Consider the following 13,353-nt stretch of genomic DNA (forward strand, 5'->3'; position numbering starts at 1 on the left):
AGTGGTGAATCTATGGAATTCATTGCCACAGAAGGCTGTGGAGGCCAGGTCATTGAGTTTATTTAAGAACGAGATAGATAGGTTCTTGACTGGTAAGGGGATCAAAGGTTACAGGGAGAAGGTGGGAGAATGGGGTTGAGAAACTTATCAGACATGATTGAATGGCAGAGCAGACCTGATGGGCCGAATGGCCTAATTTCTGCTCCTATGTCTTATGGTTGGAGGGAGCAGACCTTGGGGGGTTGCCAGATGTGGATTGGGGGCCGTTATGAGAGACACACCTCCCCCATTCCCGCCCAAAACCCGAGAAGGGTGACCTGTCGGGCTTCCCCCCCTTGAACTCCTCCCGGGGTCCTGCAAGTCAGCGCGAGAAGGTTCTGAAGTGGGCATTAATCGGTTACTTACGGGGCTTCAATTGACCCGAGGGTGAGCTGTCCCACAACTATCCTGCCACTGGTAAAATTCTAGTGGAGGTGGGTTGGTGATGTGGGCACAGCACCCCTGCCTTCCCACTCAATTTATGACCCTGCCCCCGGCGGGAGGGTGGGGGCTGTAAAAGTCCAGCCCCTACCTGGGCTCAGAATTTAACAATGACCACTTCAAATGAGGGGGGTAAGAGACAGCCAACCATATCCCGTGGGAGCAGCTGGTGTTCAGCTTGGTATCCGAGTGCCAGGCGATGTAAAATAAACACCACTCAAATTATTCCAACATTTTTATTAAATTTATAAACGGCACAAGAACAAATCTCAGCAGAACAAGCCAGAAGCAGCAAATGCAGCATTTTTTAAAAAAAACTTTACACTGTCACAGAAAAAGAAGCATTTTCAGTAAAATACGCTGCAATAAATTGAGAAAGTGAGCAGTCCAGCCCAAGGCAGGTGAAGCTTGTAGGAATTTAGCAGGCTACATTCAAATATTTGCTGATACGAGGGTTGCAATCGAAGAACCTCAGGCATCGCAAAAAGGCACTACTGGGTGTCGTAGTTTCCACCTGCGTTTGTACCAATCACATTTTTTCCGGTTCTCAACCACTTTGCATCAGTGGCAACCTTAATCAGTTAGCTAAACGGGTGAAACCAGTTGCACTAACGCCTACAGATTCTCTTTATAAAATATTGAGCAGTTAAAATGCTGGGATATACAGTACCAGATAGCATTAGAACAATTCTTTCAACGCAATACCTCAAACAACAACAACAGCAGATTAATTGCAAGGTCTGAGCCGAATTTAGACACTTAAGTTTGCGTATTTTTAAATAATGAATGTGTGCATTTTTCTTTTTTGTTTTCGAGGATACACAGTCATTTTTGATATAATGTGAAGCGTCCTTGTACCATCATCTAGTTACTCCGTGCTTCCAAAGTCCTTCTGCATGTTCCTTTTCCGGTCCTGAGTCCAACTGCTGCTGACGCCTGAATGAAATGCCGCTCCGGGCTCAGAGAGGACGCTTAGGGTTTCGCCCACCCACCCCCTCACTGGTGGGGCTCGGTTGTTGGGGTTGGCAAATGGAAAACCATCAGCACCCGGGAACGGGCGGGTTAAGACAGCGTTTGGCACAGACAAACCAACTCCAGCAACGTACTGGCTGCCTCTGGTGAGCGATCTATTTAATACTTGGCAAGGGCATGTTTTAGGGAATCTGAAACTAAACCAGCTCGGGTTAATCCCGCCTTGGGTCTTTCCTCATCACCATAAAGAACAAATTGCCATTAAAAAGGCAGTTTACACACAGTTTAGCACATTTAAAAAACAAAGTGCATTCTGGAAGCTGTGTGTGTGTGTGTGTGTGTGTGAGTGAGAGAGACCTTGGCTAACTCCCGTCTTAAAACTTTAAATATAACGTTATCCTTTTCAAGACAATGGAAGCTATATCTCCTGCCACACTCTCCAAATGTGATTAACCTGGTGCTTCTAAATTAGTGGCCATTGTATCATGACAGCAAAAATACTCCCAGGGCAAGTGAGCTATAATCTGTGCGGCAAACGTATTTCGAGCTTCTATCACATCAACATAATCACCTAATTATTAACTGGCCCAGCTAACTAACTCCAACCACCATCACCTTCTCTGCACTATCAAAAACCATCTTATTGCCAAATCAGAAAGGTGGATAAAAGGAATTATCAGCCACCCACTCTACCAAAAATCAACTGTTATATTAAGTCTGAAGTGAGCCCACTTCATAGTAAACAACCTAAATGCACCAAGGAGTGCTATAGGCATTAAAAACTTTCAGGACTTCCAGGGATTAAGATGATTCAATAAAGAGGTGCTTTTTTTAAAAAAAAAGAATAACATGCAATAGTTGAACTAAAACTCCAGCTACCAGGGAAAACTACAGCACTGGGAGCATTTACCCTCCCTTCTTCCTCTTCCCCCCCACTTCCTATTCCAATCCAAAAGTGATGCTTTCTGTCTCTTTAACCTTAACCTGGAGGCAGGGCTGCTTTAAACATTGGGTACTCCATGATCGTCAATGTGGTTCCATCGCTAGAGTATAGCGGAATCATGTCATGGAGATCCATACGATGCTACACGTGCGAGAAATGGCCAAGGATGGAGGAAGAGCTGCGTATAGAGGGAGAGCTGCGTATAGAGGGAGGGGGGTTAGTCAAGGCCTGGAGAATCAGCACCATTACCAGTGTTGCCACTGTGCTTTCCTCACTGGAGCTTTCAGTGCATACCCTTCCCCATGCACGCGCCTAGGGCTTCTGTACAGTTGTGCATCTGCCAATAACTCAACCCAACACGGCAGGTGGATCTGTTGCCATTCTCCCAGAAGGCGGCATCAGTCGGACAATTCCGAATCGAGGGAGAGACCACAACTGCCCTGATGCGGATTGGTTCACAGAACCATGCCTCAAGCTCCTTAAAACCGTGCCAATCCAGCCAAAATTCACCCTTGGCTTCGGTCTAATACACCCAAAAAAGTAGTACAATGCACACAGGTGGTCAAATAGATTAACTGTTCTGCTTTATAAAAGCCGCATCAGAAGTTTCCCCATGAGCAGCGTCTTTAGCAGACTGAGTTAAGAGAAGATGAAAAGGCTGCAAGTGCTTAAACAAAATTGGGTGATGTACACCAGAGTCGGAGAAAGACTGCATTGTCAATAGGAAGTGAAGAGCTAACTGCCTCATCAGATATCTGAGTTGGTAGCACCTTCTGCTGTTTTATAGGAACAGCCCTGTCTAAAGTTCCTAAGTGTGTTGAAAGCTGGATTTGAATTAGGACTCCCAGAATGCACAAATGACCACACCGCTCTCCCTTTAGTATAACCCCTTTCCAAAAAAAAAACCCTCAGAGTTATCACTAATGGAACACATCATACCCAAGTCTTGACCCAACCTGAATAATATAGTTTTAGCCCAGGCACTTGGTGACGCTGATTATCTGAGATATATCCTTTTAACAATGTGTATATAATGGTTTATAATAAATTGAAGCCACTGTGTAGCAAAATACCTACTTTATAATCCAGCCATGCAAGGTGGGACATGGATAACAAAATGTGTGCATGTGCCAAATCCAATTCTATCCAGTGCCAGCTCGCTTGGCCACCAATACCTTCTTCCCGATTGCAGTTCAAAATTTCTTCACCTTATCCCATACATAAGGTTTTTTTGTATCGATGCATATTTTTAAAAAAAAAACAAAGGCTTTCAGTGTGTACGGACTTGACGAAATGATGGTCTGGATGTAGTCACTCCCCACGAGAGGCAGTTTCTCTCCCTCTGCATGTAATCCCGATACCTCCTCTTTCTCTCTCGCGTCCCCTCTCTCCAAGAGTTTAGCTACAGGTCATCACTTTCGACAAGGTTGGATTGAGGACCAAGGTGAATAGGGTTAGCCTCGGGCAGGAATGCCGACTTGATGTCGAGTCCTTGGTCGGTAAGTGCTGCGTAGCGACTGGTGGAGGGTCGCACTTTCTTTGGCTTGGAGCTGGGAGTCTGGTGCCACTGAGGAGCTGCAGGTTTTAAAAAAAAAAAGCATTTCAGAAAATAGTCAAAAAAAGACTCCTCCCATTAGCTATAAAGCACTTTGGGCCCCAAGATCATGAAAGGCAATAAGTGCAAGTCTTTCTTTCTGTCAGAGAGCATTACAAATCGAGCGAGAGTTTGAGTTCAGATCATTGTTGGGGATAACACTCAATGTGTTATGAGGTGGAGACAAAATTTAACACGTTTAACGAAGGTCTGACAACCAGACCATTGCAGTTGTGTCATAACATCTGCAATAGTGACTGCACTTCATTGGCTGTAATGCACTGGGACATTTTGAAAGGTGCCATCTAAAAGACCAATCTTTCAATTGTCCTCAAACCAGCATTTTCTATTAACCTTTAAACTTTAGAATTAGGCCCCATACCATTAATCTTTCTAATCTTTGTATGTCACTGGCTGTACCAAATGCTTTGAGACAGTTGCAGGATGTGACAAATGCTACCTAAACAAAAGGAGGTCGTGGGTCCAGTACAGTATTAGAAGGAGTGCTGCACTGTTGGAGGTGCCGTGTTTCGGAAGAGACATTGAACCGAGGCCCCGGAATCTCTATATATAAATGCAAGTCCTTCTTGATCTCTTTTCTCTCAAATCAGCAATAATGTTACACTTTTGGGGAAATGAGTTGTTGAAAGGAAGAGTTGGACTCACAGTAAACATCCAGCTTGGCTGTACAGGATACAATCCCAGCCTCATTTTTAGCAGACACAGTGTACCATGCAGCATCCTCCTTTGTGGTTGGCTGAATTAACAGGCAGATGTAGCCCTTGTTGTCATGATGCATGCTGGGAAATGAAAAAATGATCAAGGTTACTCAAACAGAATTTGAACTACAGTAAGGAATCATTCAATGAAATCCCATTATTTTACCTGGAATTAACAGTGCAGAGAGGGGTCATTTGGCCCAACTGGTCAGTGCTAGTGTTTATGCTCCACACAAGCCTTCCTCCAACCCTCTTCACCTCACCCTATCACCATATCCTTCTATTCGTTTCACCCTCATCTGTTTATCCAGCTTCCCCTTAACTGCATCTATGTCATTCGTCTCAACTGCTGCTTGCGACAGTGAGCTCCACGTTCCAAACACACTCTGGGTAAAGATAGTTTCTCGCAATCCCCGTTACTCAATTTATTAGTGCCCATCTTATAATTATTGCCCGTAATTCTGCTTTCTTTGACAAATGGAACCATCATCTAGTCAATCAAAAACTCTGTCATTATCTTAAAGACCTCTATCAGCTCACCACTCAGCCTTCTCTTTTCAAGAGAAAAAGAGCACAGCCTGTTTCAGTCCTTTTCTGTAGTTATAACTTAATTTTTCTCCCCTTTATTCTTTGATGGGCATCACAGCATTTGTTGCCCATCCATAGTTGCCCTTGAAATGAGCAGCTTGCTAGGTCACTGCAGAGGGCAGTTAATTGTCAGCCACATTGCTGTGGGTAGACCAGATCAGGTAAGGATGGCAGATTTCCTTCCCTAAAGGACATCAGTGAAGCAGATGGGTTTTTGTGACCAATGATGGTTTCATGGTCACCACCGTTACGGAGACTCGCTTTATATTCCAGATTTATTCATTGAATGTAAATTCCACCAGCTGCCATGGTGGGATTTGAACCCGTGCCCCCAGAGCATCAACAAAAACAGAAGACGCTGGAAAAACTCAGCAGGTTTAACAGCATCTGTGGAGAAAAAAAAAAGGGTTAATGTTTCGAGTCTGCACGACTCTTCTTTTTACGTTTTTGTTTCGGATTTCCAGCATCTGCAGTATTTTGCGTTTATCCTCAGAGCATTAGCCTGGGCCTCTGGATTATTAGTCCAGTGACACCGCTATAACCATCATCTCCCCACTTGTAAATTTGTAACATCATTGTAAATCTTAGTTGCACTTTTTCCCCCAGGGCCTCTGTACCTGTTTTCTCACATGGAGAACGGATCTCCGCACATTCTCACAGGGCGGAATTTTACAGCATCGGGTGTTTATGGTCCCGCCAAATTCAATGGACTTTTGAATGGCTCGCCGCGTTTTACAGCCTTGACCCTGCCCCGACTGGGCCGTAAAATTCCACCCGTAATGTTAATAAGTATAACAATTGCCTAAATTCGGACTTAACCCAAGTAATGGAGAAAATGGATTTCACTCTAACAAGAGTAATAAAATAAGTTCAAAACACACAAATCTCTAGAAAAGTCCAATCAGATCTTAAAACGTTACTAACGTCATTTAAAAAGCAATAAAAAGGCCCACCAGCGTTTTAAAGATCTACGATCCCTCCTCTCTGCCATGGCTCAGGTGGTAGCGTCCTCACCCGAGTTAGAACATCGTGGGTCCAAGTCACCATTTCAGAGACATGAGCACAACTTCTTGGCTGACACTCCGAGTGCAGGTACCGAGGGCGTGCTGCACTGTTGGAGGTGCCACCCCTCGGGTGAGACAGTAAACGAGGCTCTGTCCGCGCTCTCACGTATGCACAAGAGGTCCCATGTCCACTACGAAGGGCAGGGAGTTCTCATCGATGTCCTGGTTAATATTTATCCCTCAACCCCAACAGGCACGACAGATTATCCAGTCATTACTGCAACGTTGTTTATGAGAGCTTGCTGTGTGCAAATCGTGTGCCATGATTCCTGCATTACAACACTGACCACACTTCAAAAGTAACTAGTTAGCTGCAAAGCACTTTGGGAATGTCCCAATGACACCAATGGCACTGTCTTTCTTTAAAGTCTCATCCTTAAAAGAACTGTTTAAACAGTCATTTGGTAGGACAGAACTTGAATATGGCTTAAAAAAATACATTTTTTGTCGAAGCTTTTAGCCTTGCACCCATCAGGACAATCTGCAATTGACTTGGTTGGGAAGTGGAATCTGACTGGTAGATGCATTACCATGGAGAGTGCACCAGTTGATTGTGACTGATAGTTAACAGTCAAGCGTTGTTTGAAATTTAAACCAGGGCAGTTTGACTTCGATTGGTCAAGGCATTACCCTGGGGAATGAACCAGCTGTCCCTTATTTTGTTTAGCTGAAAAAGGCACAATGTATGTATATGTTCTGTCTGCAAAGAACAGGGCCCTGTGTATTAATATATGTAGCTTCTATTACAGGCAAATGTGCCACATTGTGAGCCCAACTAACAATCTTAAATTGGTTGTCAGCGTAATTCTAAGCACAGGATTATTTAGCAAATGTTGTGCAATCGTAGAATCACATCTAATGTTGGACACTGTGTTTTAAGCATTGCAAGCATGGGCTGGTTGGGTACAGTCTGTATCCTGCCTGTTGAGAACGGAGGACCAGCTTGTCCCTTACTGGGCTTTTTTATTATCTGCTCATGGGACGTGGGCATCAGAGGCTGGGCCAGCATTTGTTGCCCATCCTTAATTGCCCTTGAAAAGGTGGTGGTGAGCTGCCTTCTTGAACCGCTGCAGTCCATGTGGTGTAGGTACACCCACAGTGCTGTTAGGGAGGGAGTTCCAGGATTTTGACCCAGGGACAGTGAAGGAACGGCGATATATTTCCAAGTCAGGATGGTGAGTGACTTGGAGGGGAACTTCCAGGTGGTGATGTTCCCATGTATCTGCTGCCCTTGTCCTTCTAGATGGTAGAGGTCGCGGGCTTGGAAGGTGCTGTCTAAGGAGCCTTGGTGAGTTGCTGCAGTAAAGTAAAATGCGAAGGACTGACTCTGCACACTTACATAGCTAAAACAGTTTCTACAACTGTAGAATCATGGACCCTTCTTCACCTGTACTGCAGACAATGCAGGGGAACCATATCTCTGCAGTTTGGCTGTATTCCTGTTAGCGTGACGCAGCACTCGGAGTTGCATGATCCAAAACTAGGTAGGCTAGAGCTTTTGCAGGTGAGGGTGCATGTTCCAACTTTACTTTGCTGACAATGAAAAGCTACCTGGAAAATAAGCCCTGGAAATTACCCCTTTAACTGTCCTCTCCTTTGACAAAACATTTAGTAACTTGCATATTATCTCCTGAAGTGGCTCATTGTCCAAAGCTCTGTCTGATAACCACTCCTGTGAAATGCCTTGGGATGTTTTTCTACATTAAAGACTTTATATAAATACAAGTTATTGTCGATAATGAATGCATCTACCTCAGGAGATGCAGAACAGTGCAGAAAATGGCTGTGTGTTAACTGTCATATGTATTTTATCCACATACATATATTTAAAAAAGCTTTGGCTATCAGGTTTACCTTTCAATGGGTGGCTTCAAAATTGAAGCAGTTTGAACAAACTAATTATTCTCCTCTTATCTGATGGAGGGCTACCGTAGTTGAGGGTTACAATTGAGGAGAGTGTTTCAGCATGGAAGGAATTTATGGAATTTGATTGTTTACAGAAGACAGAAACCTAGCATTTCAATGTATTACGAAATAGTTGGGGGAATTTTTTTTTATTGAAAAAAGAGAAACTGGCTTAGGCTGATGCCAAAAAAGGAGCCGTTGTTCTCCCTGGACAGACTAATAGCTACTTACATGCTTAATGCAAGTAATCGCAAAGTCACTACAAAGGAACTAGAGTCTTTGAACAACCATCTCTGGAAGGATCAAATGACAGATTTATCCCGTCAACCAGAAAATAAATGACTATTTTGTGGTTTCTAGTTGATTTGGTTTTACAAGTTTTTTAAAAAAAAATCTTTCAAGGGATGTGGGTGTCACTGGCTGGGCCAGCATTTATTGTCCATCTCTAATTGCCCTTGAGAAGGTGGTGGTGAGCTGCCTTCTTGAACTGCTGCAGTCCATGTGGTGTAGGTACGCCCACAGTGCTGAGGGCGTTCCTTTAACAAAAAGGAAGCATTCCAGTTTAGGGATATGGTGGCACAATGGTTATGCTATTGGACTAGTAATCTAGAGACCCGTATTGTGATCTGGTGACGTGAGTTCATATCCCAGTATAGCAGCTGGAAAATATAACAACTAATAAACCTGGAATATAAAGCTGGCTCAGTTCTTGTTGCAAAAACCTGCTGGGTTCATTAATGCCATCCTTACCCAGTCTGGCCTATATGTGACTCCAGACCCACACCAAATGGTTGGCTCTTACCCATCCTCTGAAATGGCCGAGCAAGTTACTCAGTTGTATTCAGGAAGGCAGCTGACCACTACCTGCTTAAGGGCCATCAGAGATCAGCATTAAATACTGGCCTTGCCATCTTGTGAATGAATAAAAACAATTCAAGAGGTCAACTTTGCGTTCTTCTCTTTGTCACAAAGGTAGTAATCATATGGTGAGGATTGGTAAAACAATAATGTGGGTTCTTTATTTGAAATTAAGACTAAATACAGACAATGGTAACTGGGAGGCTATGTAGATATGCTTGGTCTGTAGGACTGCTGCTGTGTTCCAGAGTCTACAGAGTAAATGGGGTTATATATCATAGCCTGTCTTGTTGTGGATAGTGATAGACCGCAGTTTAAGATGCACTCCCTTAAAGGTGCATGCACATCATGACAGTCAACTCCTGGCAGTGCAAACCAGGCAGGAATCATGAACCCGCTCACCTTACTCTCTCAGTGTTCTGAGTGAGAGATTCATTGTCCTTCTTCCAGAAGATCTGAGGGTATGGCACACCAAAGACACGACACTCTAACCGTATTGGGTATCCTTCTGCCACGCCGGTGTTCTGCAGCTTCTCTATAAACACCGGGGCTCTGACCATCTCTTTAGCTGTGAGGAAAGAACAGAATGAAATCAGCAAGTAAAAAACCATGCAGTTTCTTATTTTAGGTTAAAGATTGAAGTCCAAGATTCTGTTCATTTTCCGAGTCTTCTCTAACCCCCTGAAGAAAACCTGTTGGAGTGGGACAAACAATGTCCCACTCTCAGCCCATTGTGGATTGCTGCTCAGTTCAGTGTCCCAACAGTTAAGGCAGGGCTTCCCTACAAAGAGTAAGAATTTCTTCCTCAAAGCAATTCGCCAAGAGTGAGAACATCCAGTGATCGGTTATCGATGGTTGGTGGCATTTCGGAGGCACAGGTACCAGGGCACACACCTGGATGCACATCTGAGAGGGGGCTTAGACAGTAACTGTGGTCCATGTAAGGGATTTAGTTCAACTTTTACCCCTCTGTTAAACTCTGCAACGCAGCGCTTTGAACAGGAATAGACTTGACAGCAGAGCATTCCTTAATGTATTTGACTACATCTTTGAACCATTACCTTCATTTCTTAATTATTTCCTCACTAAAGTTATATTGGCACATGCCCCAAGGCAGCATATCATGCTTCAGTCACAAGATATTCAGCAGAAAACTGCTTTCAGTGGATGAGTTGTCATAAAAACTTGTGATTTTGACGAATTAGATTTTCTCCCTTGGGGATGTGTGGGAGCACGTTCCCAGGCTGATACTGTTCCCGTAGGAATACTTATCAGATAGATGGGTAGATAACTGGTTCCTGGAAAAGAATCATCTTGGTGGCATGTGTCGAATGGTCATGACAGTACAAATAAAACAAGCAATCGCAATTCATAACACAGAGACAATCATTAAAATAAAAATAAAGTGTAAAGTGATAAAAGGATTACAAAATCGTGAACATCCCCGTATGCGAATAATTGCAATACATTGCAATCAGACTAAACTTCTGCACGTTTTGTTCACCCACGACATGGGGATTAAACCACATAAAACAAGTGCCTGTGTTAGAATGGGGCAAGGTGGGATACAGTGCAGGTATGTTAAATATTCATACTGAAGCACTAGCCATGGGTGGTAATATTGTCTCTAAATTGGAATGCCATGCGTTTAAGCCCCATGCCTGAAACTTCAACGTATAGTCCAGAGTACACGCCCAGTGCAGTACTGAGGGAGTGGCACACTGCCAGAGGTGCCATCCAACTGAAGTCCGTCTCCTCTCAGGTGGACCTGAAATATCCCATGGCACCATTTTGAAGGTCGCCATGGATAATCTCCCTGGTGTCTTAGCCGACAGTCATCTGTCAACTAACACCTAAACGGATGACATGGTCATTAATTCATTGCTTGGGAGCTTGCCTGTGCATAAATTGGCTGGTGTGTACCCTACACTGAACCAGTGGTTACACTGCATTAAAGGCAATTCAATGGCTGTAAGGCACTGTAAGGGATATTCTGAGGCTAAATGAGAAGAGTGTTAGCCAGAATACATACCCAGTTTGGCAGATCTGATGGAGACTGGGCAATGTAATGTGGAACTCTGAAAGCCTCTCTCTGTTTGATGCTCAGTAACATAGCCTCTGACCTGGACCCATCTCAGATGGGACTAAATGTCAATCTTCAGAGTTCAGACTAGGTATTGAGTCCAACTTTAATCTGAAACCTGGAGCAGTGGAACTTAAGTTATCGTGGGTGGGAAGCAAAGGAGAAAATTTTGTACCTGCAACTATTAGCTCGAGACTGAAACAGTTCTGGCCAGCTCGGTTGGTGGCTATGCATGTGTACATCCCGGCATCTCTGGCAGTGGCTGGTTCAATGACCAGGGAGTGTACACCATTCTCACGCACAAGCATCTTGTGGCTGCTGTCTGAACGGATCTGCTTCCCATTCAATTGCCAGATTAGGTCTGGAGTTGGTAGGCCACTGACCTGTCAGAACACACAAATGAGAGCTAGTGAGCACAAAACACAACAGCTTTCCCCTCTAGCATCGAAGATTTTGATAGGTGTGAAACAGGTGACAGATTGATCACACCACAGGCTTGTAACATTCTCCTGAAGTGCATTATTACTTTGCAAGCCAAGGTTTCCATTTGTGTGTCAGCCTTAGATGTCAGTCTGAACTTAGTTGGTAACGGTCTCAGCTCTGAGTCAGAAGGTTTTTGGTTCATGTCCTCAGAGGCTTGAACATAAAAATCATGGTTGACACTTTCTTCGCAGTACTTAGGAGTGCTGTGCTGTCAGAGGTGCTGTGTTTCAGATGAGACGTTAAACTGAGGCCCCATCTTCCCTCCCAGGTGGTCGTAAAAAAAAAAGTATTTTGAGGAAGAGCAGGGGAGTTCTCCCATGTTCTGGTAATTATTTATCCCAAAACAAAACAGATGGTCTGGTCATTTCTTTTGTTATTATTTGTGGGAGCTGACTGTGCACAAATTGGCTGCTGCATTTCCTATATTACAAAAATTAGTACACTTCAAATGTACTTCACTGGTTGTACAGCACTTTGGGACATCCTGAGGACATGAAAGGTGCTATACAAATGAAAGCCTTTTTAAAAGAAAAAATATTTTCTCCTTTCGTTTAAATACTTTTGCTCTGCAAACATTCCTCAGTGTCTGTGCATACTATGCGTGAGCTATTGAAATAAGTCTACAACTAGGTGCTTAGTTGCCTATGCAAAGTACAATGACAAGTTGCATTTAAGTAGTGCCTTCTATGTCCTCAGGGCATCCCAAATTGATTTACAGCCAATGAAGTGCTTTTGAAGTGTGGTCACAGTTGTGATAAGGAAAAACTGCAGTACAATTTATGCAGAGTATTGTTCTTGGAGAGGAGAAGGTTGACAGGAGATTTGACAGGTATGAAAAATTATGAAGGGTCTGGGGAGAGGAGATAGGAAGAAAGTATTCCTGTTGGTGGAAGGATCAAGAATGAGAAGGCACAGATTTAAAGGTAATTGGCAAAAGAAGCAATGATGAAATGAGGAGAAACTTTTTAAAAAAATGCTGCAGTTGGTTAGGATCTGGAATGCACTGCTTGCGAGTGTGGTGGAGACAGATTCAATCAAGGCTTTCAAAAGAGAATTGGATCATTACCTGAAGAGAAAAAAATTGCTGGGCTGTGAGGGGTAGTGGTGGGAAAAGGCAGCAGGGGAGTGGGACGAGTTGAATTGCTCTTGCAAGGAGACAGCATGGACACAGTGGGATGAATGGCCTCCTTCTGCAGTGTAAGCATTCTATATGCCAATCCACTTGATTGATTCTTTGAGAAGGACAGGGCTCATGAATAAGTTTAAGAGTGGGAATGGTCAGGATGCTAGATAGTTCTTTTCTTCCCCAGAGAGAATAGAGCCTCTGGAGTACTGGAGTAATGGCTGCTGTGGTGAGTGTTGAATCTCTACCTTCAAGGAGGGAACTGGATTGATTTCTGAACAGGATAGTGAGGGCATCATATAGAAGGCAAGTTACACTTGGTCGTGGGATCTCCTGGAATGGTGTCACTCAGTTGAAGGGGCTGGAGAGAGCAACTTTCCAGAGGATCTCTTTTCCTTATTGACCCTGGGTTTTTTGTGTGGTTTCGTCCCTGGGTTTGGGGGGGGGTGGGGGGGGGGCGGAGTTGGGGCATGTGTTAAGTCTTGATTCTCCAACCATCCTGGTGTGGACTACACTTGCTAGACCAGCTGGCCTTTTCCTG

The 13,353-nt window shown here is 44.0% G+C and overlaps 1 protein-coding gene across 5 annotated transcripts in view; it reads right to left on the reverse strand.

The window, feature by feature from the left end:
• Positions 1 to 702: 702 nt before the first annotated feature.
• palld (palladin, cytoskeletal associated protein) overlaps positions 703 to 13,353 on the reverse strand; it is a 373,397-nt gene continuing 360,746 nt past the window's right edge. For all 5 annotated transcript variants that reach the window (XM_041186090.1, XM_041186089.1, XM_041186092.1 and 2 more), the window contains 4 exons: positions 11,382 to 11,589; positions 9,526 to 9,691; positions 4,656 to 4,789; positions 703 to 3,970 (listed from right to left, as the gene is read on the reverse strand). In XM_041186090.1, the coding sequence (XP_041042024.1) occupies positions 3,798 to 3,970; positions 4,656 to 4,789; positions 9,526 to 9,691; positions 11,382 to 11,589 (681 nt within the window). In that variant the 3' untranslated portion in view covers positions 703 to 3,797. The remainder of the gene's footprint in view (positions 3,971 to 4,655; positions 4,790 to 9,525; positions 9,692 to 11,381; positions 11,590 to 13,353) is intronic.

This window comes from Carcharodon carcharias, chromosome 4 (assembly GCF_017639515.1).
Source record: "Carcharodon carcharias isolate sCarCar2 chromosome 4, sCarCar2.pri, whole genome shotgun sequence".
Classification (NCBI taxonomy): Eukaryota; Metazoa; Chordata; class Chondrichthyes; order Lamniformes; family Lamnidae; genus Carcharodon; species Carcharodon carcharias.